This window comes from Hyperolius riggenbachi, chromosome 8 (genome assembly GCF_040937935.1).
Source record: "Hyperolius riggenbachi isolate aHypRig1 chromosome 8, aHypRig1.pri, whole genome shotgun sequence".
NCBI classification, from domain to species: domain Eukaryota; kingdom Metazoa; phylum Chordata; class Amphibia; order Anura; family Hyperoliidae; genus Hyperolius; species Hyperolius riggenbachi.
Window position 1 is genome coordinate 230,580,414 of NC_090653.1, and position 25,766 is coordinate 230,606,179.

Below are 25,766 nucleotides of genomic sequence, written 5' to 3' on the forward strand. Positions count from 1 at the left end.
GCACGGCCCTATGCAGTGCAGATCCTCTAGCACTTCCATTAGCAGCAGCATTTACCCAATGCTCTGTGTTCATTGTAAAGCCTGGAACCTCACCCAGCATTGCAAGCACTCAAATCTATTCAGAAATGTTTCTGCTGTAATAGATCTTATCTCAGTCAGCCTGGCTCTATCTTCGCCATCACCAAAGAGAGTGAGAGAGGGAACCTGGTTGTCTCCCCTCCACATTCCTGCTCCTCGCTGATTGGCTAAGGGCATTTCAGTGCTGCTGAGATACAATCTATTCCTGTACTCGTGTGTTTACAAAGCAAGCTAGCTATGACAGATTCTAGGCAGGGGGGGGGTGAAATAAGTGCAAGGGAGGAAATTACATCAGTATTGGCTTCAGTCAGAGGGAACCAAGATGGCAAATCCCAGGAACAGAATTCTCTATTTACTATATAAAATTCACATGGTACAAAACATATGCTATGTAAATAGAGCAAGCAGTTATCTACTTATAAAAATTTTCCTGGCATAGTATGATTGACCAGGCTGCTTTTATGGAAAAAAAAAATATTTACACACACACACACACACACACACACACACACACACACACACACACACACACACACACACACACACACACACACACACACTTTTCTTTTACACATACGGTAACTCTAGAGATTAGTGATGGTCATCTCTAGAACTCATGGAGAAGCATGCAATGAGGTGATCAGTTTGGTCAGGTGATAGAAGTGTCTGATTTGCTAGTTATGATAGGAGCACTGCAAAATCAGAGCTTTGCAAATCTATCATCTGATCAAATAAATCACATGCTTCTCCATGTGTTTTTCTAGCTTTGACTAACACTAGAAAGGATGTTAAATGGCAGCTCCAGTACCTCCAAAACTGATTGAGCAGAGCTTCCAGACCACATATACTGGTACAGCAGGACTAATATGGTTGTGCTTTGAATAAGTGATAACCCACTAGTCTGTATAATCCATTCTGTAATTATGATTATTAATTTGATCTACTTGTACAACACATGCAAGATTTTAGTTGCCCCAAAATTACTGTTTATGGTTATCTTTGATTACAATCTAGGGTACAGGTGTTCCCTCAATGTCACTGGCCTCCAGCAATTCGAGCTGAATAACACTCAGCCAACTGCTACTGTGTTTCCTACAGTAGGACACCCACTACTTATTCTCTGCTCTTCCCTCTTTATAGAACAGAACAAACAGATCAGACAAGAGAAGTAGCTGTGATGTATGTAGACTGATCCCTTCTAAGGCCCGGTTCACATTAGCGGTGGCCGTCCGGAATCGCCGTGCCGGAGCCGGACCGCTTGCAGAACGGACGGAACGGACGCACGGCAATAGCAATGAAAGCCTATGCGTCCGTTCACATGCGTCCGTTCTGCCGGACCGGAGCCGGACCGGATCCGGACTCCGTTCCAACATGCGCTATTTTTTGGTCCGGCTCCTCCGGCAGCCGTATCCGGAGCGGAGCCGGACTGCACCATCCGGCCAATACAAAGCAATGAGAGCCGGAGAGCGCACAACACACTGGCTAAAAAAACCGGACGTTCTAGCCCACTTCCTATGCATTTTGGATGGGGACCACATGGGCCAAGCGTTCAAAGAGTGGGGCAGCAGCGATTTCATGCTGGAGCTCGTTTTGGCAGCAACATGTCTGATGTCTGATAACGAGGAGGCGAACAACAGGAAGGAGAGAATTCCCAGGTTTACGAGTAAAAAATGCCTGGATCCATGGTCCCAACTGCAGTCTCTGTATCCACGGATGGTCTCCACACGTCCACCTGTCTCCAACAATGACCCCAGACCCTTCTGCTGACCTCCCAGACCCCAGGTATTTACAGGATGGTATCTCCTTAAGAAACCGGATCCGGACCGCAACCGTGTTCACACCGCACGGAAACCGGATGCAAACGGACCGGATCCGGACCGGATCCGGATAGGAACCGTACGGATCAGGTCCGGTCCGGCTCCGGTGCGGTCCGGACATCCGGTGCGGTTTTGACAAAACCGCAAGTGTGAACGGGGCCTTAACGGTCATTTGAAATTATCTCAAATTACTGCTTTGAAAAACACTTATCTAGCAGGTGTTTGAGGCTTTAACCTGGGATCAACTGCCAGGCTTTCATGAAAGCCTGCAAAAGCTTGTACTAAACGCTCCCATTCACTTGCATGGGAGGACGGTAGATCCCTAAAAACGTTACTTTTAAAACGCTGCGTTTAATGCCAGCAAAACGTCCGTGTGAACCAGCCCTGACTGTGGCCCAAGCATATCAGTTACGTTGCCCAACAATATATAGATTAGGGCTCCTCTATAAAAAGATGCATTTTAAAGCAAGAGCCATGTAATGTGAGACAGGTAAGACATTCCTATGCATCTCTATCACCAGGAGCCTCAAGTTCTGAAAGTCTAGGTTAGAAAACTTCACTAAATGAGGATTAAAGGGGACACTAGATGAGGGTTATGAGAGTCCAACACACTTTACTTACTCCATTTCAGAATAATCTGGACCTCCAACTTGTCTGCTTGCTTTAAGAAGGTCTAATATGCCCCCACTGCTGGCTCCAAGCTGGTCTCCGTCAGCTCCTCCCATTTCTTCGTCTGTGGTGTAGTCTTCCTGTGAGGGTCATAAACTATTCAGTACAATAATTCACATTATGTGTAGAAGTGTCTTAATGTTTGTTTAAACATCACATAAACCAGTTGTTGTACATCTTGTAGCCAAGGAGGACACCTAAGAAAATGCATTCTTTGTCGGCGGTGCTTCTTCACAAGCACTTCATACCAAGTTTAGTGTCTAAATGACATGGACACTGTCCTTGTTTACGTAAAAGAAACTCTGGGTGAGAGGGATATGAATGTTACCATATTCATTTCCTTTTAAACAGTTGCCTGGCAGTCCTGCTGCTTTATTTTGCTGCAGTATTATCTGGATCACACACCTAATCCAGCCAGACTGCATTCAAACACCTGATCTGCATGTTTGTTCAGGGTGTCTACCTTAGAGTATTAGAACCAGAAGATCAGCAGGACAGCCAGGCAACTTATTGTTTAACCGCTTTCAAACGACACTAATTTAAATCTTAAGCCGCATCTACACGCGTAGATGCGGCGGCGATGCTCCTTATCAATAGAGTCGCTGATGCGGCTCGATTGATAAGATCCGTCAGGACGGATCTCCGCACCGCCGATTCCCTGCTTGCTCCTCGCGAGGGGACAATGGCAGGGAATCGAGCGGAAGATAAGCTGCGCCGGCGGGGACGAGGGGGGAATCGAATCCAGTGCATGCACAGCGAGCGGGGACGCGGCGGGTACACGCGGGGACGCGAAAGAGGCGATTCGGTGGCTAATGGAGCCGCCGGATCGCAGCCTCATCTACGCGTGTAGATGAGGCTTAAGCCCCGTTTGTAAGCAGTTCTTCCTACAAGGGTGTAGATTTCACTGTCGCAGCTCCCACTGATCGACATGCCCTCTCCCTGCCGCTACTCACTCGCCCTGCTGTTGGTATGACAGCAGAGCTCTGTGAGCCAGTTAGGAGCAGAGATTTTATTGACTCCTGACCCTGTGATCACTGTGACCCAATCCCATTGGCTTACATTGAAGACAGGGTCAGGAGCCAATGAAATCGGCTCCTGATCGGCTCACAGAGCAAGGGGCCTGCAGCAATGGATGAGCAGTGTGACCGGCAGGTCCAAGCAGCGATTCGTTGATAAGCAGCGTTTTTTGGTACCAGCAGTCTGTGGTTCTTAAAGGGCCAGAAACTGCTGGCACGCAAGTAGTTAAAAGGAAAAATATGGCAGCCACCATGGTACCTTGTAATAAAACGGACACGAAACTCACATTTTAATGCGATTTTTTCATATTATATATGAAAAATTGCACAAAGAATGTGAAAATATGGAACAGGCTGTCAATTATTTTTCTGGCATTCTAGCACGTGAAACTTTGCATGAAATGGAAACTAGTCCATTCACAACCATTGGTTTTCATGCAAATGCAGATTTTCGCTGTGAAAATTTGATGGGGGAACAAAAAAAAAAAACCCCAAGTGGAAACCTAGCCTAAAGGATCACTATTGCAAAAAAAAATTTAACATTTTAAATACAGTGGGATGCGAACGTTTGGGCAACCTTGTTAATCATGATTTTCCTGTAGAAATCGTTGGTTGTTACGATAAAAAAATGTCAGTTAAATATATCAAATAGGAGACAGTAACATTTGAGAAGTGAAATTAAGTTTACCGGATTTACAGAAAGTGTGCAATAAATGTTTAAATAAGATTAGGCAGGTGAATAAATTTGGGCACAGTCGTCATTTTATGGATTTTAAAACCTTTAGAACCAATTATTGGAACTCAAATTGGCTTGGTAAGCTCAGTGACCCCTGACCTACATACAAGGGTAAATCCAATTATAAGAAAGGGAGAAAGAGTATTTAAGGGGGTCAATAGTAAGTTTCCCTCCTCTTCTAAATTTCTCTGAAGAGTAGCAACATGGAGGTCTCAAAACAACCCTCAAATGACTTGAAGACAAAGATTGTTCGCCATCATGGTTTAGGGAAGGATACAGAAAGCTGTCTCAGATTTCAGCTGTCTGTTTCCACAGTTAGGAACATATTGAGGAAATGGAAGACCAACAGCTCAGTTCAAGTTAAGGCTTGAATTGGCAGACCAAGAAAAATCTCGGATAGACAGAAGAGACGAATGGTGAGAACAGTCAGTCAACCCACAGACCAGCACCAAAGACGTACAACATCATCTTGCTGCAGATGGAGTCACTGTGCATCGTTCAACCATTTGGCACACTTTACACAAGGAGATTCTGTGTGAGAGAGTGATGCAGAGGAAGCCTTTTCTCTGCCCACAGCACAAACAGAGCCACTTGACGGCTAAAGCACATTTGGACAGGCCAGCTTCATTTCGGAATAAGGTGCTGTGGACTGATGAAACTAAAATGGAGTTATTTGTTCATAACAAGGGGCATTATGCTTGGAGGAAAAACAACACAGCATTCCAAGGAAAACACCTACCTACAGTAAAATATGGTGGTGGTGCCATCATGCTGTGGGGCTGTGTGGCCAGTGCAGGGACTGGGAATCTTGTCAGAGTCGAGGGACACAAGGATTCCACTCAGTTTCAGCAGATTCTGGAGACCAATGTCCAGGAATCAGTGACATAGCTGAAGCTGCGCCGGGGCTGGATCTTTCAACAAGACAATAACCCTAAACACTGCTCAAAATCCACTAAGGCAGGAGTCTCAAACTCGCGGCCCGCGGGCCATTTGCGGCCCTCGATACAATATTTTGTGGCCCGCGCCGGCAAAAGCTTGCTTATATTTCGCTTCAGTGCTCCCAAGTAATCCGCCGCATGCCTGCCGCTAAACGAGGGCTGCAGAGCCCCAAATCGCCCGGGGGACAATCCGCCGGCATTTCCTGGAAGGGGCAGAGCTTTCAGCTTCAGCTCTGCCCCTCCTGACGCCAATCGCGGCGCATTGCCGCCTCTGCCCGCCCCTCTCACTCTACCTTCACAGAGAGGGGCGGGGAGGGGCGGCGATGCGCCGCGATTGACGTCAGGAGAGGCAGAGCTGAAGCTGAAAGCTCTGCCCCTTCCAGGAAATGCCGGCGGAAATGCCGGCATTGGGGGCTCTGCAGCCCTCGTTTTGTGGCGGGGACACGGCGGACTATTTGTAATGGGAGCACTGAAGTGAACTATAAGGTAAAATAGTTCGCTTCAGTGTGAATTTGATTTTGAAATAAAAATCAAAGCAATGCGTGGGGTGGGGGAGGGGGGGATGTAGGCGGTGGTGGGAGCTGCTGATTGACTTTTTTTGTGAAATCCCTTATGGGGTCCAGCCTCATCCTGACTTTGCCTCTTGCAGGCCCCCAGGTAAATTGAGTTTGAGACCCCTGCACTAAGGCATTCATGCAGAGGAACAAGTACAATGTTCTGGAATGGCCATCTCCGTTCCCAGACCTGAAAATAATTGAAAATCTGTGGTGCGAGTTAGAGAGCTGTTCATTCTCGGAAGCCAAACCAGAATAAACTAGAGAGGTTTTGTAGAGGAATGGTCCAAAGTCCCTTCAACCAGAATCCAGACTCTCATTGGAACCTACAGGAAGTGTTTAGAGGCTGTAATTTCTGCAAAAGGAGGATCTACTAAATATTGATTTCATTTCTTTTTTGTGGTGCCCAAATTTATGCACCTGCCAAATTTGGTTAACAATTATTGTGCACTTTCTGTAAATCCAATAAACTTCGTTTCACTTCTCAAATATCACTGTGTGTCTCCTATATGATATATTTAACTGACATTTTTTTATCGTAACAACCAACGATTTCTACAGGAAAATCATGAGGATTAACAAGGTTGCCCAAACCTTCACATCCCACTGTATATGTGTACATATACTTAAGTATATTGTTCCCTTTTATCCCAGATTAAAGGTTATATTTTTCCCATTTTCCCAGATTAAAATGCAATATTAATTACCTTTCCCCTATGTTCCTGTCATTTACAGTGGGCAGTAAAAATCTGATTTCGGTTTTGGACTAGTGCATCTTCCCATAGGGGAAATTTTCAAAAGCACTTACTGGATGGCAGTTACTCTGGAAGACATGTACTTATAAGTATGTATTTTAAATGTTAAGATTTTTAATGGATAGTGGTCCTTTAAAGGAAACATCAGGGGATTTAAGAATGTGAGATCTACTTACCAAGGGCTTCCTCTAGCCCAGGCATGGGCAAACTTGGCCCTCCAGCTGTTATTAAACTACAAGTCCCACAATGCATTGCAGGACTGACAGCCATAGTCATGACTCATAAAGGCAAATGCATTGTGGGACTTGTAGTTCCGTAACAGCTGGAGGGCCGAGTTTGCCCATGCCTGCTCTAGCCCCTAGCAGGCTATGTGCCCCTCACCACAGCTCCGCTCCCAGCCGGTGTCTCCTCTTTAGCAGCCGCTGACCTTCCGAGGTCAGCAGTCCCAGCGCATGCACAAGTGCGCAGCTTGCCATCACGCTCATGTGGCCAAGAGATTTGTGCACAGGCGCAGTACTGTGCCTGTGGAGAACACTCACAGCAACGGGAGCGTACTCAGCGTGGCCACACGCTCGCATATGTGCAGTAGCCGTCGACCTCGCTGGCTGCTATGGAAGGGACCCCAGGACACCGGCTGGGAGCTGAGCTGCGGGGAGGGACACACAGCCTTCCAGGGGCTGGAGAAAGCCCCAGGTAAGTAGATCTCATGTTCTTAAAATCCCCTGAAGTTTCATCCAGTATATCCAGATTGAGCCTAATTAACTCAAATAGGACGTTTAGCGGTGGATGCGCACCTGCAGCTCGTTCACGAAAAGGGGGGGGGGAACGAGTTCCCTGAGCCAATCGCAGTCCCTGTATATGAATGAACATGACTTCAATCAGGCGCCATGTTCAATTATAAAAAAGTGAAAGCAAAAATTAGGGTTAAAAAAATAAAACAATGAAACACACCAGGACAGCGTTTTTAACGTCATCTTGTGGCCAAAAATTATGATTACTTAAAAAAAAAGAAAAAACCTTACTACAGTTGTTAACCCCTTCTAAAGCCACCACCCCCCTTCACCCATAATTACAAAAAAAAAAAAAATTCAAAAAAACAAACAAAAAACAAACAAATAGTTGCCTAAAGCTTCTTTCACATTACATAACGCTTGCAGGAGCAGATTTCCTGCAAGCGTTATGATCTGCGTCATGTCGTTGAGATGTTGCAGTGCAGCGCCGATTAGCGGTGGTAGTTCTAATTATACCCGATGGGAAAATGTTGGCGCCGGACGATTAAAAGCACCTAAAAACACTGCGTTAGATGTGAAAGGTAAAGTGAAAGTCTATGGACTTTCATATTACCTTGGTTAACGCAACATGCTGCCGTTGTGTTAAAACGCAGATAATAGGCGCAGATGTAAGAGAGTCCTTTTTAGACAAAAAACAAAACAAACAAAAAAAAGGTATGTCATGAGGGTATATTAGTTATTTTAGCAAATACAGTTTGCAATTGATAGGGTGCAAAATACACATTTACAAATATTGTTGCCGTACATTGTACTAGGAACAATTTAAAATAATTAAAAATGTTGTGATAACCAGGCAAATGTAGCATTGTTTATTTTAAAACTTTAGGGGATGGATAAAAAAATAATTACTAAAAACATGCATAGCCCACAAAAAGCTTTATTTGTGACAAAAATATATATATAGATCATTTAGGTGTGATAAACAGTGATAAAGTTATGGACAAATGAATGGGAGGAGTGCAGAAAGGTGAAAATGGCTCTTGCCAGTAAGGGTAAAATAGCCTGTGGGGGTGAAGGGATTAAAAGAGTTCCACTTTTCATTGTAGTTCTATCTTGCTTTTAGATCATTTGAAGTCTTGCAGCTCCAGCTTTGGAACAGCAAGAAGTTGCTCTATCTCCTGCTCTTGCATGAGCTGCTCTGGGCCCTATTTCTAAGAAATCAGGGCCTGCAGTGCCAGATATTGCTCAGTGGTAACACCCTATGTCATCCTACCACTTGCCTCCAAGGCTCTTCTAGCTGCTCTCCCATTAGTAATTTTATCCCTGTCTACATCACTAAAGCGAGGATCAACTTCCTTCAAACACTAACCCAAGACTGAAGAGCTAGAGTTGTGTTCTAATTTTGTTTTATCAGTCCACAGAACACTATCCCAAAACTTTTGTGGCTTTTGCCAATGAAGAATGGGCTAAGATACCTGTAGATCGCTGCAAGACACTTGCGTCAAGCTATGCTTCACGTTTAAAAGCTGTTATAACTGGAAAAGGATGTTGTACTAAGTACAAAGAATAAATGTCACTTGGGGGTTGAATAAAACTGATAATGATGTGAGCACAGAAGATACATTTGTGGTTATTTCATTATAAATGTTATGTTCTATTTGTCATCTGACTTACAAGTGCCTCTCTGATTTAACCACCCTGGCGTTCTATTAAGATCGCCAGGGCGGCTGCGGGAGGGTTTTTTTTTAATAAAAAAAAACAAAACTATTTCATGCAGCCAACTGGCTGCATGAAAGCCCACTAGAGGGCGCTCCGGAGGCGTTCTTCTGATCGCCTCCGGCGGCCAGAAGTAACACGGAAGGCCGCAATGAGCGGCCTTCCGTGTTTCGCTTACCTCGTCACCATGGCGACGAGCGGAGTGACGTCATGGACGTCAGCCGACGTCCTGATGTCAGCCGCCTCCGATCCAGCCCTTAGCGCTGGCCGGAACTTTTTGTTCCGGCTACGCTGGGCTCAGGCGGCTGGGAGGGACCCTCGGCAATCAGGCAGCACACGCGGCTGGCAAAGTGCCGGCTGCGTGTGCTGCTTTTTATTTGATGAAAATCGTCCCAGCAGGGCCTGAGCGGCAGCCTCCGGCGGTGATGGACGAGCTGAGCTCGTCCATACCGCCCGGCTGGTTAATTGTAAACAAGATGACTGAAATGATCAAAATCAATGTCAAACTGGCCAAAACACTCAACTTCAGTGGGGTTTGAATATTTTGAACACAACTGTAGTATCAGTTGAAAGGTTATATTCTTTGAAGTGCTTATAATTCAACAAGTTTGAATCTCAAATGAAAAATAATTAAAAAGTGAGCACTAAATATCCCCACCTCTACATCAAACTCCAGCTCTCCAGGCTCTCTCACTCGGTTAGGGTCTGAGCATGGCTTAGCACGAGGAAGCTTTCTTGGAAACTCTAAAAATATAGAAAATAAATATTTAAGAAACAAAAGTGTTTAGGACAGAAAAATGAATTTCATAATTAAAGCAAAGCTGACAGAAGAAAAAAAAAATAGATTACCGTTTTTCTCCTCCGCTGCTCATTGGAACCCTCTTTGTGGCTGCGCTTCCATCCGTGTACAAACATGGCCGACCTGTGCAGGTGCACTGAGGCCCACGTCTGCGCAGCAGCGTGGAAGCCGCGCGTGCATGGAGGGGAAAAGCAGTGCACAAGTAGCTCCATGGTACTGTGCAGGCAGTCACTGCCCTTGCGCATTTATACACGGACGGGAGCATGGCCGTGCAAACCTAGGCTTGGCTTTACTGATCTATTTTTTGGTTTTGGTTTTTACACGAGGTACACTTTTAAAAAAAAAGTTGTGTGTGGAAGGGTGAGCAAAGCACGCTAAAAAGAAAAGACAATGGAAGCCCAAATGGTGCAGTGTGTTACAAAGAATATAAAAATGAAAATTAGGCAAAATGAAAACTAACAAGGGGAGATTGCATAGGTAGCAACCAACCACTGGAAGCAGGTGGAGATGAACAAACCCGACTCCACTCTGGTACCCCTGACATGTCATTAACAACATAGTAACCAGACTTAACCCACACAGGGAGGGAAACAAGCACACATGGGGTAAGAGGCACCCAGGAGTGCATAAAACTTTGTTATAAATTTGTATTTAAAGAAAAAGGGGGAGGTGGCTTACCTCAAATAAAGTGCCAGAAATCAGGTGCAGAGCACTCTACACTTGGCTTTTGAATTCCTTTGGCACTTTATTTGGCCTGAGGAAGTGGGCAGAGAAACACGTTGCCTGTGCTTATTAAAAATGATATTTAAATATATGAATTTGTCATTGAGGTAATACACCTCCCTGTTTCTCAGTTTTATACACTCCTGGGCACATCTTACCCCCTTTGTACTTCAAAATAGTTGTCACAGACAGGAAATAGAAGACAAAAGATGTCACTGCTGCAGGGGGACTTTCTCTGAACTAATACCTGATCTTGTGGCCTGTAAATGAGGGGAAATCTTCCCAAACAGGTAAACACACAGGGACAAAAAAAAAACAGCACCGTAGTTCATTGCAGATAACCCAACTTTTTTTATAATAAACTTTGGGGCTAAAAGTGTGCGTGTGTTTGAGAGACAGGCCTGGTCCGCCCATGATGCCAAGTGAGGCGACTTCCTCAGGTGGCACAAGTCTGGGGCAAACCAAGCTGAAACAGGAAGTGGAGAGTGCCTGGCCAATCTATACTGGGGGCAACTTTACATAGCTACCAATACTGGGGGCAACTACACCTGGCTACCTACCTACACTGAGGGTGTTTTTTGGGGGCTTACCGCAGCTATAACACAAGGTGTAAATTGTTGGGTGTTGTGCCATCATTCCAATCTGTGGGAGAGGGTGCATCCTCACAAGTTTGCCTCAGGCAGCAAAAAGTCTAGAACCGGCCCTGTTAAGAGTGTGAGTGTACTGGAGATCTTAGCTACGTGTTCACATTCACTACGTGTCCACAGCCCAGTCATCTCCCTGGTAGCTTCATATATGCATGAGGTCACCCGACAGTGAGACTGGAACTCTAGCAGCAAGCAGGCCTTAAAGAGAACCAGAGATTAAGCACCCTCATGTATTTTACCATATAGATCAGTGGGAACATGACAGTAAACACCTACTCTGCTAAATCTGTCTGTTATCAGCTCTGATAAGAATCCCTGACTGAGCATGCAGTCTAGCTTTGCCCGGAATTATAATAGCAGAGTCAGTCTTCTGTATGTCTCTTCAAGCCCAAGCCTGCCCACTTGTGGCTCTGATTTCCTGCTATGTATCCGCATAGCAGGAAAGTAGAGCCACAAGAGGGTAGGCTTGGGCTTGAAAAGACGTCACAGAAGACCGACTCAGCTATAATCATTCCAGGCAAAGCTAGACTGCATGCTCAGTCAGGGATTTTTATCAGAGCGAATAACAGGTAGATTGTGCAGTGAAGAATGAAACAAAGAGCAGAGTAGGTGTTTACTGTCATGTTCCCACTGATCTATATGGTAAAATACATGAGGGTGCTTCATCTCTGGTTCTTTTTAAAGAGGACAGGTAGCTAGGATGATCATAAATAAAAATACATTTAGATTTCCAGACATTTTCAGAAAATCTGAAGTGTTTGGAGAAGAGGTCTCCCTAAAACATTTCATATCCTCTTGTGCCAATGCCTTGTTTGTTTTTTACCCAGAAAAATAGTGCAGTTAGTTTTTCATGTGCCTTACTGTATGACATGAAGTTGGATTTTAATGACCGGTCCCCTTTAAAGGATGAAATGAAAGCGCTCCTGTCCCATTGCATTTTCCTGTTATAGCATAGCTTATCACGTAAAATTTCTATTGTAAACCACATACTATGCAGCTTCCTCTTTGGAGGAGTAAATTTCCTCTCCTTGCGCGGCGTTTCGTCAATTTGCAAGTCATCATCGGAGTCCATGACAAAGGGGTCACTAGGTGACATATCAGGATCCAATGGCTCACTCTTTGCCTTTTTAGTTACAGATACCCGGTGCCTGCTTCCAGCTCCTATACATATCTTCTTCCCGCTGCATGAGGTAAGATGAAAACAAAAATATTCTAAGAGTACTGTACTGCATTTGTAGAAGTCTGTTAAGTCTAAAACAATATAGAAGTCATTGTTTAATAAAACCGTGAGTAAATACATTTTCATAAACAGCCAGTAAATGTATCCAGCTCCTTGTCATTACCTTCAAGCGATCACCATCGGATTTTACATCAATACAGAAGTGAGAAAATGCTGCTAACAATGAAAACAAAAAATGCTAACAGCTCACCTTAAATTTGTTCCATTGGACAGAACTAATCTTAGCTTACTGTCTGCCAAGTCTGAATCAAGTAAAGAGCCATCAGGTTTCTCATCAATATCATCCAAAAGGTCATCCATCTGCAATAAACCGTAAAAAGGTTAGAGAACGCAAAACTTGACGGGAGTCATGGTACAAATTACTTAGAAGTCATTTCATAGAGTTCAAGTTACAAACCTTTGGCAAGAGACATAAAGAAGCAACTAAGCGTAGTATATCACTATAAGATGACATAAGCATTCACAATTCAGAATACTCACAAAAACGGGTTACCTCTAAAGCTACCAATGAGAAAGAGGGGGAGTTTCACCCTCCTCCACGCATCCAGTCCCTCTGGAATTTCAAGTAGTGGCTGCACTCTAATAAAAACTGGACAATCCTGAAAAGGGGGTCAGTTTAGAGTGCCCTTATTGTGCACATTCAAATTATTAGAAAAGCCAAATAAGCCTCAAATAGAAATTAGTACAAACTGCTGAGCTGGCTTATACAGTATAATGCAAATAGGAACATCTCTAAAAAGTGGAGCAATTGGAAAAGTGACTGTATACAAGCTAAAGGAAAACATCAGGCCACTCCTATCAGACCTGCAAAAATGACAAATTCTAATTACTGTGCACCACTGAATGCTCCAAGGTATAAATCTGTCTTTTCAGCTATTCTGCTTTTGTTGTCGACTTCTGCCACACCCATCATTCTGTGTCATGCTCCCTCTGCGCAGCAAATTCCTAATGCAAAATGATAAAGTTATGTTCCTTTATGTCCTCCCATTCCTATCTCTTGGATAGCTAAAAGCAGTTTGCTGGAAGAACCCTGGTACTGGCCCTTAACCCTCGTTTTACAATCACTAACTAAAAAATTTACCTAAAGAGAGGGAAGGCTCTGGGTCCTATAGATCCTTCCCTCTCCTCTCCAGGGCCCCTTGTTGCAGCAGCAGCAGAATGCCCCACCGCGGAGGACTTCGGGTGTCTTCGGGAGCAGAGTCCTCCCAAGAACAGGTGCCACCATACTGCACATGCATGAGCGAGGGTGCTGGCACATGCGTGGTATGGAGCAGTCAGTCTTCGGGAGCACTCTGGAGTGTACAAGATACAGAGGCGCCAAAAGAATAAAAAGGTAATTAAATGAACTTAAAAAACCAACTGGTTAAACAGAGGAGGCAGCGGTGGTCTTACCCCCTCCAAACAGACACAGGCAAGTACTGCGATTCAGACAGTAAACAATTTATTCGGAACTCCAAAAAACAGTGCAACGCGTTTCACGGGCCATACATCCCGCTTCCTCAGGCAAAATACAGTAGGAGTCACAGCATCTGTATTATATCAGCGAGCTCGGCGCCGAGCTCGCTGACATAATACAGATGCTGCGACTCCTACTGTATTTTGCCTGAGGAAGCGGGATGTATGGCCCGTGAAACGCGTTGCATTGTTTTTTGGAGTTCCGAATAAATTGTTGACTGTCTGAATCGCAGTCCTTGCCTGTGTCTGTTTGGAGGGGGTAAGACCACCGCTGCCTCCTCTGTTTAACCAGTTGGTTTTTTAAGTTCATTTAATTACCTTTTATTCTTTTGGCACCTCTGTATCTTGTACACTGCATTGAGTCCACCCTGGGTGGAGGGTTGTTACCCTATTTTCCTGTCTACAGAGAGCGACTTTTTATTCCTGAGTGGGGTCAGGATTGTTCACCCCACCTGCCTATACAGTGGTTGCCTATTGGTAACCCTGGTTTGTAAGTATAATTTTAACTTCTCATTTATTTTGTTGTCCCCAAGACGAATTACACTATTGGGGCTCTTGGTGTCCCTCTGCTTTATTTTCTTTCGGGAGCACTCTGGCTCCCAAAGACTTCCAAACTCCCCCGCTGTATTTGACCAAATTGGTTGAATACTGCTACTGGGGAGCCAGCACTGGAACGGGGACCGAGAAAGGAGCGGCAAGGCTCTATGGGACCCAGAGCCTTCCCTCTTAAAGGGGAACTTCTGCCTAAACAAACATACTGTCATTAAGTTACATTAGTTATGTTAATTACAATAGATAGGTAATATAATCTCTTACCCACAGTTTTAAAAGAAGAGGCAAATGTTTGTGATTCATGGGGGCTGCCATCTTTGTCATGGGGCAGCCATCTTTTTGGTTGAAAGGAGGTGACAGGGAGCAGGAGATACAGTTCCATCTGTCCTGTGTCCTTATCACCCCTCCCAGCTGCACGCGCTAGGCTTCAAATGTCAAATTTAAAATGTATAAAAAAAAAAAAAAATTGCACCAAAACAGCAGAACGAGAACATTAGAAATCCCATCATGCTTTGCACAGCATTAGGGGAAAAATGCCCGGGCAGTTTTCTTCTGTGCAGCTAAAAATGAGGCTTGTATAAGAGAAAAAAAGTTCTGATGCCGTGAAACTGTTAAAGAAACACCAGGCCTTTCCAGTGCTGCCGAGTCAATTTTTAGTCTGGAGGTTCACTTTATGTATCTGGCTTATTTTTTTTTTTTTTTTTTTTTTTTTAACGATTCCCATTCACTTTAAACAACGCAAATTTCCAGGCTATCCCTCTGATCCTATGCCTGTAATACTTTTAGCCATACACCCTGAAAAAACATGCAGATTAGATGTTTCACTGCATTTACCGCATGCATGTTTCAGGCGTTTTGATTCAGAGACTACTGATGGACAAAATAGGAGCAGGACGCCGTGCAACTGGTATGGTCTAATAGGATAAATGTGGCAGCCTCCATATCCTTTTCAGGACAGTTGTCCTTTAAGTTATATGGGGATTTCTATTTTTCCCTTTCAAATAGCTCCTTGCTAAGTGCTGTGTGAGAGGCAACACCTAAATCACTCTAATATGTGGGTCCCTAATCATAGCTATGCTATAATTAAGGACCGGCTGGTCCGAAACATGTTAGCTGTGGAATAGCCTGTCATGCTTTTACTTTATCGGATACTTCCAGAAATGAACTAGCATTTGCATATTCTTGACACGATTGTGGATCCGTTTGTTTTTGTTGTTTTTTTTACAGTTTTTATTTCTTGGAAAAGCTATCCTGGAACCTACATGTTGCTTCCAGTATCACCTAAGCGCCGAGAAATTAAGATAAAAACCATGACCTTTGTGCAAGCAATGGTAAACGGTACTGGCGCTGTACATTTGAATGGACAGCGCCTAAGCAACATGTGCCGCGGCACGACCATGTAAACTGGCCCTTAGGGGGCAGTGCTAAACCCGTAAACAAACAGCCAAAAAGGACAGTCTAACAGTCATGCTTTACCCCACTTGAATGAACTGGTACATTTTAGGTGACGCCATGTCATACATGCATGTTTACACATTTTAAGGTGAACAGGAGTCTGGTTTAAAGGTCAGGCAGAAGTGGAAGGTTTGACATACCATTTCTTTCTTGGGAATGAAGTTCTTCCTTTGATTCTGAAGATCAGACAGCTCTGGACTCATATCCTCATCCATTCCATCTTGGCCTCGCAGCATGCCTTTCTTTCCAAAATCCTTGGATTTGATTCCCTTTTTCTTTGAACTCTTGGGCAGTAGAGACATTTTGACTGGCGAAGAAGTGCCAGTCACTGGGCTTCTTGTCATGCCCAAAAGGTTGCCAGTCTTTTCAATGTTTTGGTGGAAGATATCCTAACAGAAAGTACAAAGCCAAAGGTCAATTACTTGCTTCTGATGCAGAGCAGTGTGTTAGTACATACAGTGTAAGATGTTCAGTAACTGACTCACCTCCATTAACCGGATCTCCCGATCCAAGTCTTTGATGAGCTGAGAGGTAATTATGGTCTCAGGAATTTCCTCTTCATGATCCATTAATGCCTGCAAACCAAAAAGATAGAGCTCAGTGAAAGTAAATAGCCACATATAACTTAATATGTTTAACCAGTAGCCGCGATTGCGGCAGTATATTTATGCCGGAAGGGAGTACTGTTCCCGCTCCAGGGGCGTAGATTTATGGCTCTGCCTCTCCATGCATGCTGTGCAGGCGTGTGCCAGCAGCCCCCAGCTGCAGCTGAGATTGGTGAATGGAATCAAATATTCCCAAAGCCAATCTGTATAGCCATTTTGAAAAAAGAAAGAAAAGAAAAATCAGGAATGAGCAGTACTGTAATGAACAGCACTGGTTAATGAGAGCAGGAAGAAAAACCAAAAAGTGTACTTTTATTTTGTAGTTCTGCTTTGAATGCTTTAGCGCGTTAAAGGAACACTTAAGCCAGAAAAAAAAAAAATGAGTTTTACTCACCTGGGGCTTCCACCAGCCCCCTGCAGCAGTCCTGTGCCCTTTCAGCCACTCACTAATCCTCTGGTCCCCCGCTGCCAGCTAGTTTCGTTTTTGCCGACAGGCCTGGCCACGCGTAGCTTTCTCCGCATTCCCGACTGTAATTAACGCTATTGCGGGCTGCAACGCGTACATGCGTAGGTAATGTGGCAACGCGTATCTGTACGCGGTGCGGTCTGCAATAGCGCTAATTACAGTCGGGAATGTGGAGAAAGCTACGCATGGCCAGTCCTGTCGCCGAAAACGAAACTAGCTGGCAGCGGGGGACCAGAGGATTAGTGAGTGGCTGCGAGGGCACAGGCCTGGCTGCAGGGGGCTGGTAGAAGCCCCAGGTGAGTAAAACTCATTTTTTTTCTGGCTTAAAGAGACTAACACATTTTTCAGCCTTAGTAGTTCTATCCTATAAGTTCCTATGCCTGTTCTAATGTGCTCTGGCTTACTGCAGCCTTTCCTAATTGCACTGTCTCTGTAATAAATCTTATCTCCTTTCCTCTGTCGTGTCTGTCGGGCTAAGGCTTGAATGTGTGGAATGTGCAGGGCTGCTTGTGATTGGATAGAAGCGATACACACCCTCTGCAGGCCCCCTGCACACTCAGTATGACTCACACACTCTGTTTATGTGAGCCTATCACAAGCTGGTTAGTTTGTTTGTAAACACTGCCTAAAACTGTTAATTACAAGCCAGGATTGCAGCAGAGAGTGGCAGAAACTACACAGAGGGGCACAGGAGAAAATAAGGAATAGAATGGTATGCTTTTTAGTGTAAGAACAGATTCTCTTTAAAGTGAACCTAAAGCCACGGAAAAAAAATATGAGATGAACTCACCTGGGGCTTCCCACAGCCCCCTGCAGCCGATCGGTGCCCTCGCAGCTCCGCTCCGATGCTTCTGCACCCGCCGGCAAACACTTCCGGTTTGGCCGTCACCAGCCGACAGGCATGGGAACGCGAGTGATTGTTCGCGTTCCCAGCCAGTATATCGCCCCCTATGCTGCTACTGCGGCCTCCTGTTCGCCAGCGGGTGCAAAAGCATCGGAGCGGAGCTGCGAGGGCACCGATCGGCTGCAGGGGGCTGAGGGAAGCCCCAGGTGAGTTCATCTTATTTTTTTTCCGTGGCTTTAGGTTCATTTTAAGTGTCCCATTAGGCAGGTGACATCTAGTGGCCAAATTTAATACAACAGTGATTAAAAAATAAGAATAAAAAGTGTACCAGAGATGAACTATAGTGAAAGTTTTATACATTCCTGGGGCTTCCTCCAGCCCCATCCGCACGGATCGCTCCCACGCCGCCATCCTCAGCCTCCTTCTGTACAGAGTCCCGTAAGTTCAGCCACTTGCGGCCAGTCTGTGCATGTGCAGTGCGCGCTCTCCGGTGGAGAATAGTACTGCGCAGAGATGGATGGAGCTCAGACTGGCCGAAGTTACAGGACCTGGTATAGAAGACAGAGAAGACTGAGGATGGCGACATGGGAGCAATCCATGCGGATGGGGCTGGAGGAAGCCCCAGGCATATATAAAAAAAACTTTGAATATAGTTCTTCTCTGGTTTCCTTTAAACTTTTGTCCCCCCTACCCTGCCCCCATAGTTTCCAAAATAAGTAGCTTTTACAAAAAAAAATGAAATTTTAAAAATAAAAATAAATGGTTACGTTAGGGACTTCGCTTTTTGTATATGCATGCTATGAGGGTATATTGTTATTTTTGCAAATACAGGTTTGTAATTATTGATTAGAGTACAATGAGAAAACCAAAATTACAAAATGGAAAAAAAAAGACATTTCCAAATAAAATATTGTCACCATACATTGTACTAGGGACACAATTTAAATGTAATAAACAAATTACAAATGAATAAAATGTATGAGTTTTATCCACACAGTAGCACGGTTTATTTTAAAAATATAATATACGAAAATTGAGAAAATGTATTTTTTCCGTTTTTGTTTTATTATTCCTGTTAAAATGCATTTGGGATAAAATGATTCTCAGCTAAATGTACCACCCAAAGAAAGCCTAATTGGTGGCGAAAAAAAACAAGATATAGATCATTTTGTTGTGATATAGTTATTGGCAAATGAAAGGGAGGAGTGCTGAAAGGTGAAAATTGCTCATCCATAAGGGGAAAACCCCCTCAGCGGTGAAGTGGTTAACTTACATACAAACAGAGGTAAGTTCAAGAACAAAAAGCCTGTGGCCAGGATACACAGAACTCCATTAAAACAAAATAAAAGTACTGTACTGAAGAATCATATACAAAACAAAGAATTGCATCCATTGCTTTTCAGTACTGACACAAATGGCACTATTTACATGGGTGAAGGATCTTAATATACTTGTACCATCCAGGCTTCAATTGTTTTGACCATTTCTGCCCTTCATACCCAGACACTTAGCCTAACTCTAATATCGCCTTCTGAGCTATGCCCAACACTAAGCATACATCCTTTCTGACCACTTCATGAAAATGTCAACTATAGGCATAAACACTGAGTTGGGCAACCGTACACTAACTTAGTTTATAATAAAATTTCATGGACATGTGACAACTTTGACTTGTGCTTCCTGCTCCCCACTGGGACAAGTAAAGTCGGTGCTACATTTATTAAAATGTACCAAAGGAGAACCTCAGGTACAAAAGAAATTTACCTAAGATGGAAGTCTCTGGGTATTATGGAGGTTTCCCACACCATCCTCTATCACGCTCTTCTTCAGGCACGAGTGGGGCCGTCCCAGAGTGGCTCTGCGCAGAAATGTCCACGCTCATGTCAGAAGAGGAGCATGGACACTATGTTAAGGAGGGTCCCAAGCAGTGGGAGAGGACAGTGTGGGAAGACTCAAGAAGATACAAAGGATTTGGCCCAAAGGAACAGAAGGGAAGGAGAACAAGTAAATGCTCATTTGGAACTAACCATTGGTGAAAGGAAGCACAAGTTGTACACTCAGGCCAGAGTTTTTACTTAGTAGGATATGCCCTGCCTACAGGAGCTTGGAGACTAAGGTAAAATGTTTTCCCACAGAAGAGATAAATAAAATCTAAAAGGAAATTCTATTAAACAAATTTTGGTCAGACATTCAGTGTAACATGGCACTTGACCCCAATATCCCATCATAGAATGATTACAGGTTGAGGAGTGCCTCCCAAGTCCCCAATGCCATTTATGTTCTAGCATGAGCTCAGCCATACAGAAAACAAACATCGCATGAACCCTACAACTTCAGCTCACCTCCTTCTTGGTCCAGGATCTGAAAGTTGTGTTAAGTGCTTTGGCTCCATGAAGCAGGTAAGTTGCTGGGTGTCTCCTGTTTTCTCGCAGACCTAATACAAAGAGATGGTGGAGACTGAAACATTTCATTTCCTGCCTATCTTCAGAGAGCGTCAACAACAGCAAGAGGACTGCAGCATTTCTGCTAGTAGGGATGATCAAGGAGATGCAAATAATTTCTCTTTGCGTTCAAATTTCATGTAAAGGTTATGTAGCTTGAACTTGCACTAATAAAAACGGTCAGGAAGTTATTCTGATTGGTCCAGTTTCAAGCTGAATATAATTTACATGAAATTTGAATGCAAGGAGAAATGATTTGCATCTCATTAATCCCTATATGCTAGTAAGCACAAGATCAAAGAAAGTCGAAACAGTCACTTTACAAAGGGACTGAAGAGGGTAAGGTAAGCAGGGTGTCCCCTGATATACCATTACCCAACCAAATCAGGGAAGTTGGGAAGAGTTGTGGTTGCCCTCAGACTGCATGGTTATTTCAACAGTCCGCATAAGAGTGAGCAGCTGGATAAACTAAAAAGGTGGCCATACATCTACCAATTTTGCCTTTGGATGATCAACCTATTTAATGATTTTATCAAAGCTGTTGTAAATCCATGTCGCAACATGATCAATGTTTTGATCGATTTTGTGCCAAATTGGGTCTTAAGCATAGATAGGGCATGCTGGAGTGTTTTGGTCACACTGGCTCAATTTGGTGTGTGGCAGTACGATATTGTGACAGAGGTATGTGAGAGATCCCTGGCCCCTCAAAGATACCACAATTGCCTGTATCTTGTAGCACCAGGAGCGTGTATGACGTCCCGTGGTACAGGCACTTGTGATCACTGGTGACAGGGCAGGTAATCACAAAGGAGGCCGGGAGTAGCGCTAGTAGACAGGTGAGAATCTACAAAGCACAGCTGGAGGAGGGGTGTAAATTACTTACCACGAAATGTGTCCAGTAAATGTTTTCCAACGTACCAACAGATTGACTCAAAGTTTGGAAATTTGAAGAGGTCAGCAGTACTCAACCTTTTTTCAATCTCATAAGCTCTGTACATAAAACAGAAAAAAAGGTTGGTCACTTAAACTGGTATGTGTGCAATATATAGGTAGCATCGGTCAAGGACAACTCTGCAAAGGGTTGAGGGACTCGTCATCCATACCATAAACAAAAACAAAACATCTGTGTGAGGTGGACTGAGGTCCAACAGTGTTATCTGTATGTATAGCAGTAGGAAGTGCGCTGGACATAAATTTAATATGATAAAAAAGGTTTTATTTATACCAATATGTTATTTAGCAGCAATGTATCCACTCACACATACATTTATACATTCACACACAGAGCGTGCTGGTTCCCCTAAAAATGCTCAAATTAGAATATATAAGGCTAAATGCCAATAACAAATAGATAAAAAACAGAGAGTGTGTGTGTGTGTGTGTGTGTGTGTGTGTGTGTGTGTGTGTGTGTGTGTGTGTGTGTGTGTGTGTGTGTGTGTGTGTGTGTGTGTGTGTGTGTGTGTGTGTGTGTGTGTGTGTGTGTGTGTGTGTGTGTGTGTGTGTGTGTGTGTGTGTGTGTGTGTGTGTGTGTGTGTGCATCTATCTCAGAGCTTTCTCCAGAATTTAATAGCCTTTTGGTTCCTGAACATATATTACTGTAGATGTTATCCAGTCCTGTCAATAACCATGTATAGCCACTAAGCCTTCAAAGTGCGGAAGTTCCAATCTCCACAATGACAGTAACCATGGAGCTTAGGTGCCGATATGTCACAAAGTTTCACCGCTTCCTGCGGCTAAATTCAAATGTATCACTTACGGGTCCGCAGCCTCAGTGGTGTCTATTCAGTGGGTTCCGTGCCTCCTCTTTAGTCAACCTGCTCCAGTGACTCGCTGTAAGCCAGGATCGCTAAGCTACACCGGTCCAAATTTGCGGCTTCCGGTCCTCCGATCTTGAGGCGTGACGTCACTTCCAGGTGCGTCTCACTCAAGTTGCTACGGCCACTTCCTTGCGTTCCACGCTATAGAATCCTCCACTCGTTTCCAGTGCTGTTGATTCTAGTGGAAAAGAAGTGGATAACTGATGCTGATCAGTTATAAGGGGCGCCCCGTTTAACTGTGGAACGGTTCACTTCTTTTCCACACTTTGAAGGGTTAGTGGCTATACATGGTTATTGACAGGACTGGATAACATCTATAGTAATATATGTTCAGGAACCAAAAGGCTATTAATTTGTGAAGTATATAAATTTTCTGTTTTTTATCTATTTGCTATTGGCATTTAGCCTTATATATTTATGCTAATTTGAGCATTTTTAGGGGAACCAGCACGCTGTGTGTGAATGTATAAATTTATATGTGAGTGGTTACATTGTTTAAAAGCTGCTAAATAACATATTGGTATAAATAAAACCTTTTTTATCATATTAAATTCACGTCCAGCGCACTTCCTACTGCTATATATAATTTTGATCTTTGTTGAGATAGGGTATAGGGGGGTAACCCTGTCTTGGATAGTTGCAGCAGGAGGCAGATTGTATACGTGGATGATTCCACGCCAGTAATTGGTTACAATAGAATCTCAGGCAGCGCCCTCCAGTGTATTTAGAAAGTGTTTTCTGTATGGTTGATGCATCCGTTTGTTATGAAAGAGTGTCTGATGAAGATAATGCTGCATTGTACAGAGTCTCCTCATCATCATCCTCACAATGCTTGCACAAAACACCACCACCCACTAAACAACTGTATAACGTACCCTATCCTATACTGTAAAACACCAGGATTGAGGCCACACCCTCTGGCTGCCCACATGACCATACAAGAGATCTTCATTGGAGGGGAAGCTGGCTTATAATGCTGTGGGGTGGAAAAGTACATGGTCTATCCCAGCCTACGTACCTGACTTTAAACTAGATTCTTATAGTCAGTTTTGGAGCAGGGGAGTGGCTACAACCCTTTTTCTAATATTTACAAATAAGGTATGCACACCTAATTAAATCGCACTAAAGATATACAGCAAAGGGTGCCGAGTCCATAAACAGGCCTATGATAGGCCATACACTAACATTAATATATACAAATGACTCGCACACCAGCACAGAGATCTATGCAAAGATAATTTATAGTTGATGTAACAGCCCATACAAAAATTGTAAAAAGTTCACAGCAGTTGCATCATAAGAAAACAACACAGTTGTTTTCTTATGATGCCGGCAGCCGGAAGGTCATATATACTCTGACGAAGGACAATTTCCGAAACAGCGCGCTGTCAGGGTATATACTTGACATTATGGGGATATCACTATGATTTTTTGCATTGGCTACTCTCATGTTTATTTCCTTGCTGTAACTTATATGCATGCTTGTATCTGCAGTTGATATCCCCCTTGTGCATTTGCTGCTAATTTCACTAACTGTGTTTTCTTATGATGCAACTGCAACTGCATATCTGGATTGTCTAGAAACCTACCTGAGCTGCATGGAAATATTCAAACTGTGTAGGAAGTTTCCTCCAAACGCCAGACAGTCCACAGGAGTCAAAACTGCATGAATCCAGCCTGTGAAGAGTAATATATCACAATACACTTATTTAAAGCCTTTTATTCAGATTCCCATTTTTAGTGCATATGACAGTAAAGTTACATCTACCTCCAATACAATGCCTGGTACAAATGATTAGATTTTCTGGCAAATCAACTATTTCAAACACGTCCAATCTGATTTCCGATTGATTTTCCATAGAAATGAGTGGAAATCAGACAGTATATCTGCCAAAAAATCTCGTCGTGTGTACCACGCATTAGTACTTTTAGCCATAAATATATTTAAAGTACCTTGTTAGCTCCATCCTGTCACTCCTTGCAGACAGAAGAGCAGAAGTAGCTCCCTCAGCATGGAACAGGTTACCCGAACCCACCCAACTTCTCCTACTGCTGAGATTAACCCTTAACTGTGCCCAGCAGCCTCATCAGAGAGGGAACTGAGCAGGAAGAGGTTGAGACTGCCGTGATTAAGAGCTGGCCACAAAGTGTTAACCTCTCTCAGCAAAGGGAGAAGATGGGTGGGGTGAGGAAACTTGCTTAAAGGGCACAGAACAAGCAAACAAGATCTACTTACCTGGGGGGCTTCCTCTAGCCACTGGCAGTTTATCTGTGCCTCGCCACAGCTCTACTCCCAGCCGGTGTCATATGGTCCACCTAAGTTGCACGTCTTCTGCGCCTGCACACAGCCACTCGCGCTTCCGTAGCAGTCTGTGCAGGTGCAATACTTACAGGCTACGTGAGCGCAATCGCAAGGGGTGCAAAAACGCAGAAGATGCAACGAGGAGGAACCCAGAACACCAGCTGGTAGTGGAGCGGCGGCAGAAAGATAGGCAGCCGGGGCTGGAGGAAGCTCCGGGTAAGTAGATCCCCCCCCCCAAAAGGAGCTCTTTCTCTTCTGGTAGAAAGGAGATTCAGAATGCAGCCAGAAATGTGTACTTTTAACGTATTCATGGCAGAAAAGCAAAAAATAAAAAAAAAATAAAAAAAAATGTATGCATAAAAAAAAAAAAAAAGCCTTTAAACACATCCTTAATTACAGAAAGCAATGTTATGCTGCTTGTTAACTAGTCTAACTATTTGACATCTATAAACGCTCCTCATGCTATCTCATGAAACAAGGCTAAGCTATGAGTATAATGGTGCAGTTACCTGTGGGGATGAACAGAGTTTGACCCTGTTTTACAGGACACCGATAACACTTATCAACCTGATCTCCAAAAAACATTTCATTCTGGTTAGAAGAACTGCTCCAGCACTCAAACAAGGCCAGGTTGGACTTTGTAGGCTGTATCAGGTAGAATATCTTCTCTCCCTGGTTGAAAAAGGAAAATTGAGAGTCATGACTGCAGTCAATGTCTTGTAATGGTTTAGCTCTGCATTCATGGTGATCATTATCTAGATAAGCTATGTATAATGCAGGGCTGTGAAGTAGGTGCAAAAATCATCCGGCTCAGTTTATTATTCCACCAACTCAACTCTTCTAATTTGCATATAACAATAACAATATTGTTGATTAAAAGTGTGGGCCCTGGGCACCAAAAAGCATTTTGCAGGAATTTGTTTTTTTAAAAAAACGCTTCCATTGACTTACGGTACTTTAAAATTGTGACAAAATAGCCACGTCAATAGAAGCAGTTTTTAAAAAACAACGACCTGCAAAATGCTTTTTTGGTGCATCAGGTCCCTATCTTACCTAATGAAACCTAAGTGTCTCTGTGTCCCATGTCCGTGTGTATGTCCCTGCATTTGTGCTACTGCGCATGTGCTGCAGGTACAGCCGTTGTTGAGACAGGAGCAGGACAGCCAGGGGGCAGGCCTGGCGTGTGCGCGCACAAGTGCGCTGACAGGTGCCGGCAGTGACAGACCTAGAGACCATTATTAACGGGCTAAGGTCACTAGTGTACCATAAAAGGCATTTCATCACTGCTAAAGCTTAGGCATTTTAAAGCTATATTAACCACTTTCCCTCCCCTAAGACAAGTAACTACGTCACTGCATTTCCCCATATCTTCTTACAGGGGCGTAGCTACTACGTCCCTCCCCACCGTGC

General features: G+C 43.9%; 1 protein-coding gene across 2 annotated transcripts in view; it reads right to left on the bottom strand.

The window, feature by feature from the left end:
• PHF8 (PHD finger protein 8) overlaps positions 1-25,766 on the bottom strand; it is a 69,520-nt gene that overhangs the window by 14,184 nt on the left and 29,570 nt on the right. For both annotated transcript variants that reach the window (XM_068248298.1, XM_068248299.1), the window contains exons 9-18: positions 24,866-25,028; positions 23,644-23,731; positions 21,121-21,227; positions 20,139-20,230; positions 16,367-16,456; positions 16,022-16,270; positions 12,610-12,719; positions 12,170-12,360; positions 9,669-9,754; positions 2,517-2,644 (exon numbers count right to left, since the gene is read on the bottom strand). In XM_068248298.1, coding sequence (XP_068104399.1) covers positions 2,517-2,644; positions 9,669-9,754; positions 12,170-12,360; positions 12,610-12,719; positions 16,022-16,270; positions 16,367-16,456; positions 20,139-20,230; positions 21,121-21,227; positions 23,644-23,731; positions 24,866-25,028 — 1,304 coding nt within the window. The remainder of the gene's footprint in view (positions 1-2,516; positions 2,645-9,668; positions 9,755-12,169; positions 12,361-12,609; positions 12,720-16,021; positions 16,271-16,366; positions 16,457-20,138; positions 20,231-21,120; positions 21,228-23,643; positions 23,732-24,865; positions 25,029-25,766) is intronic.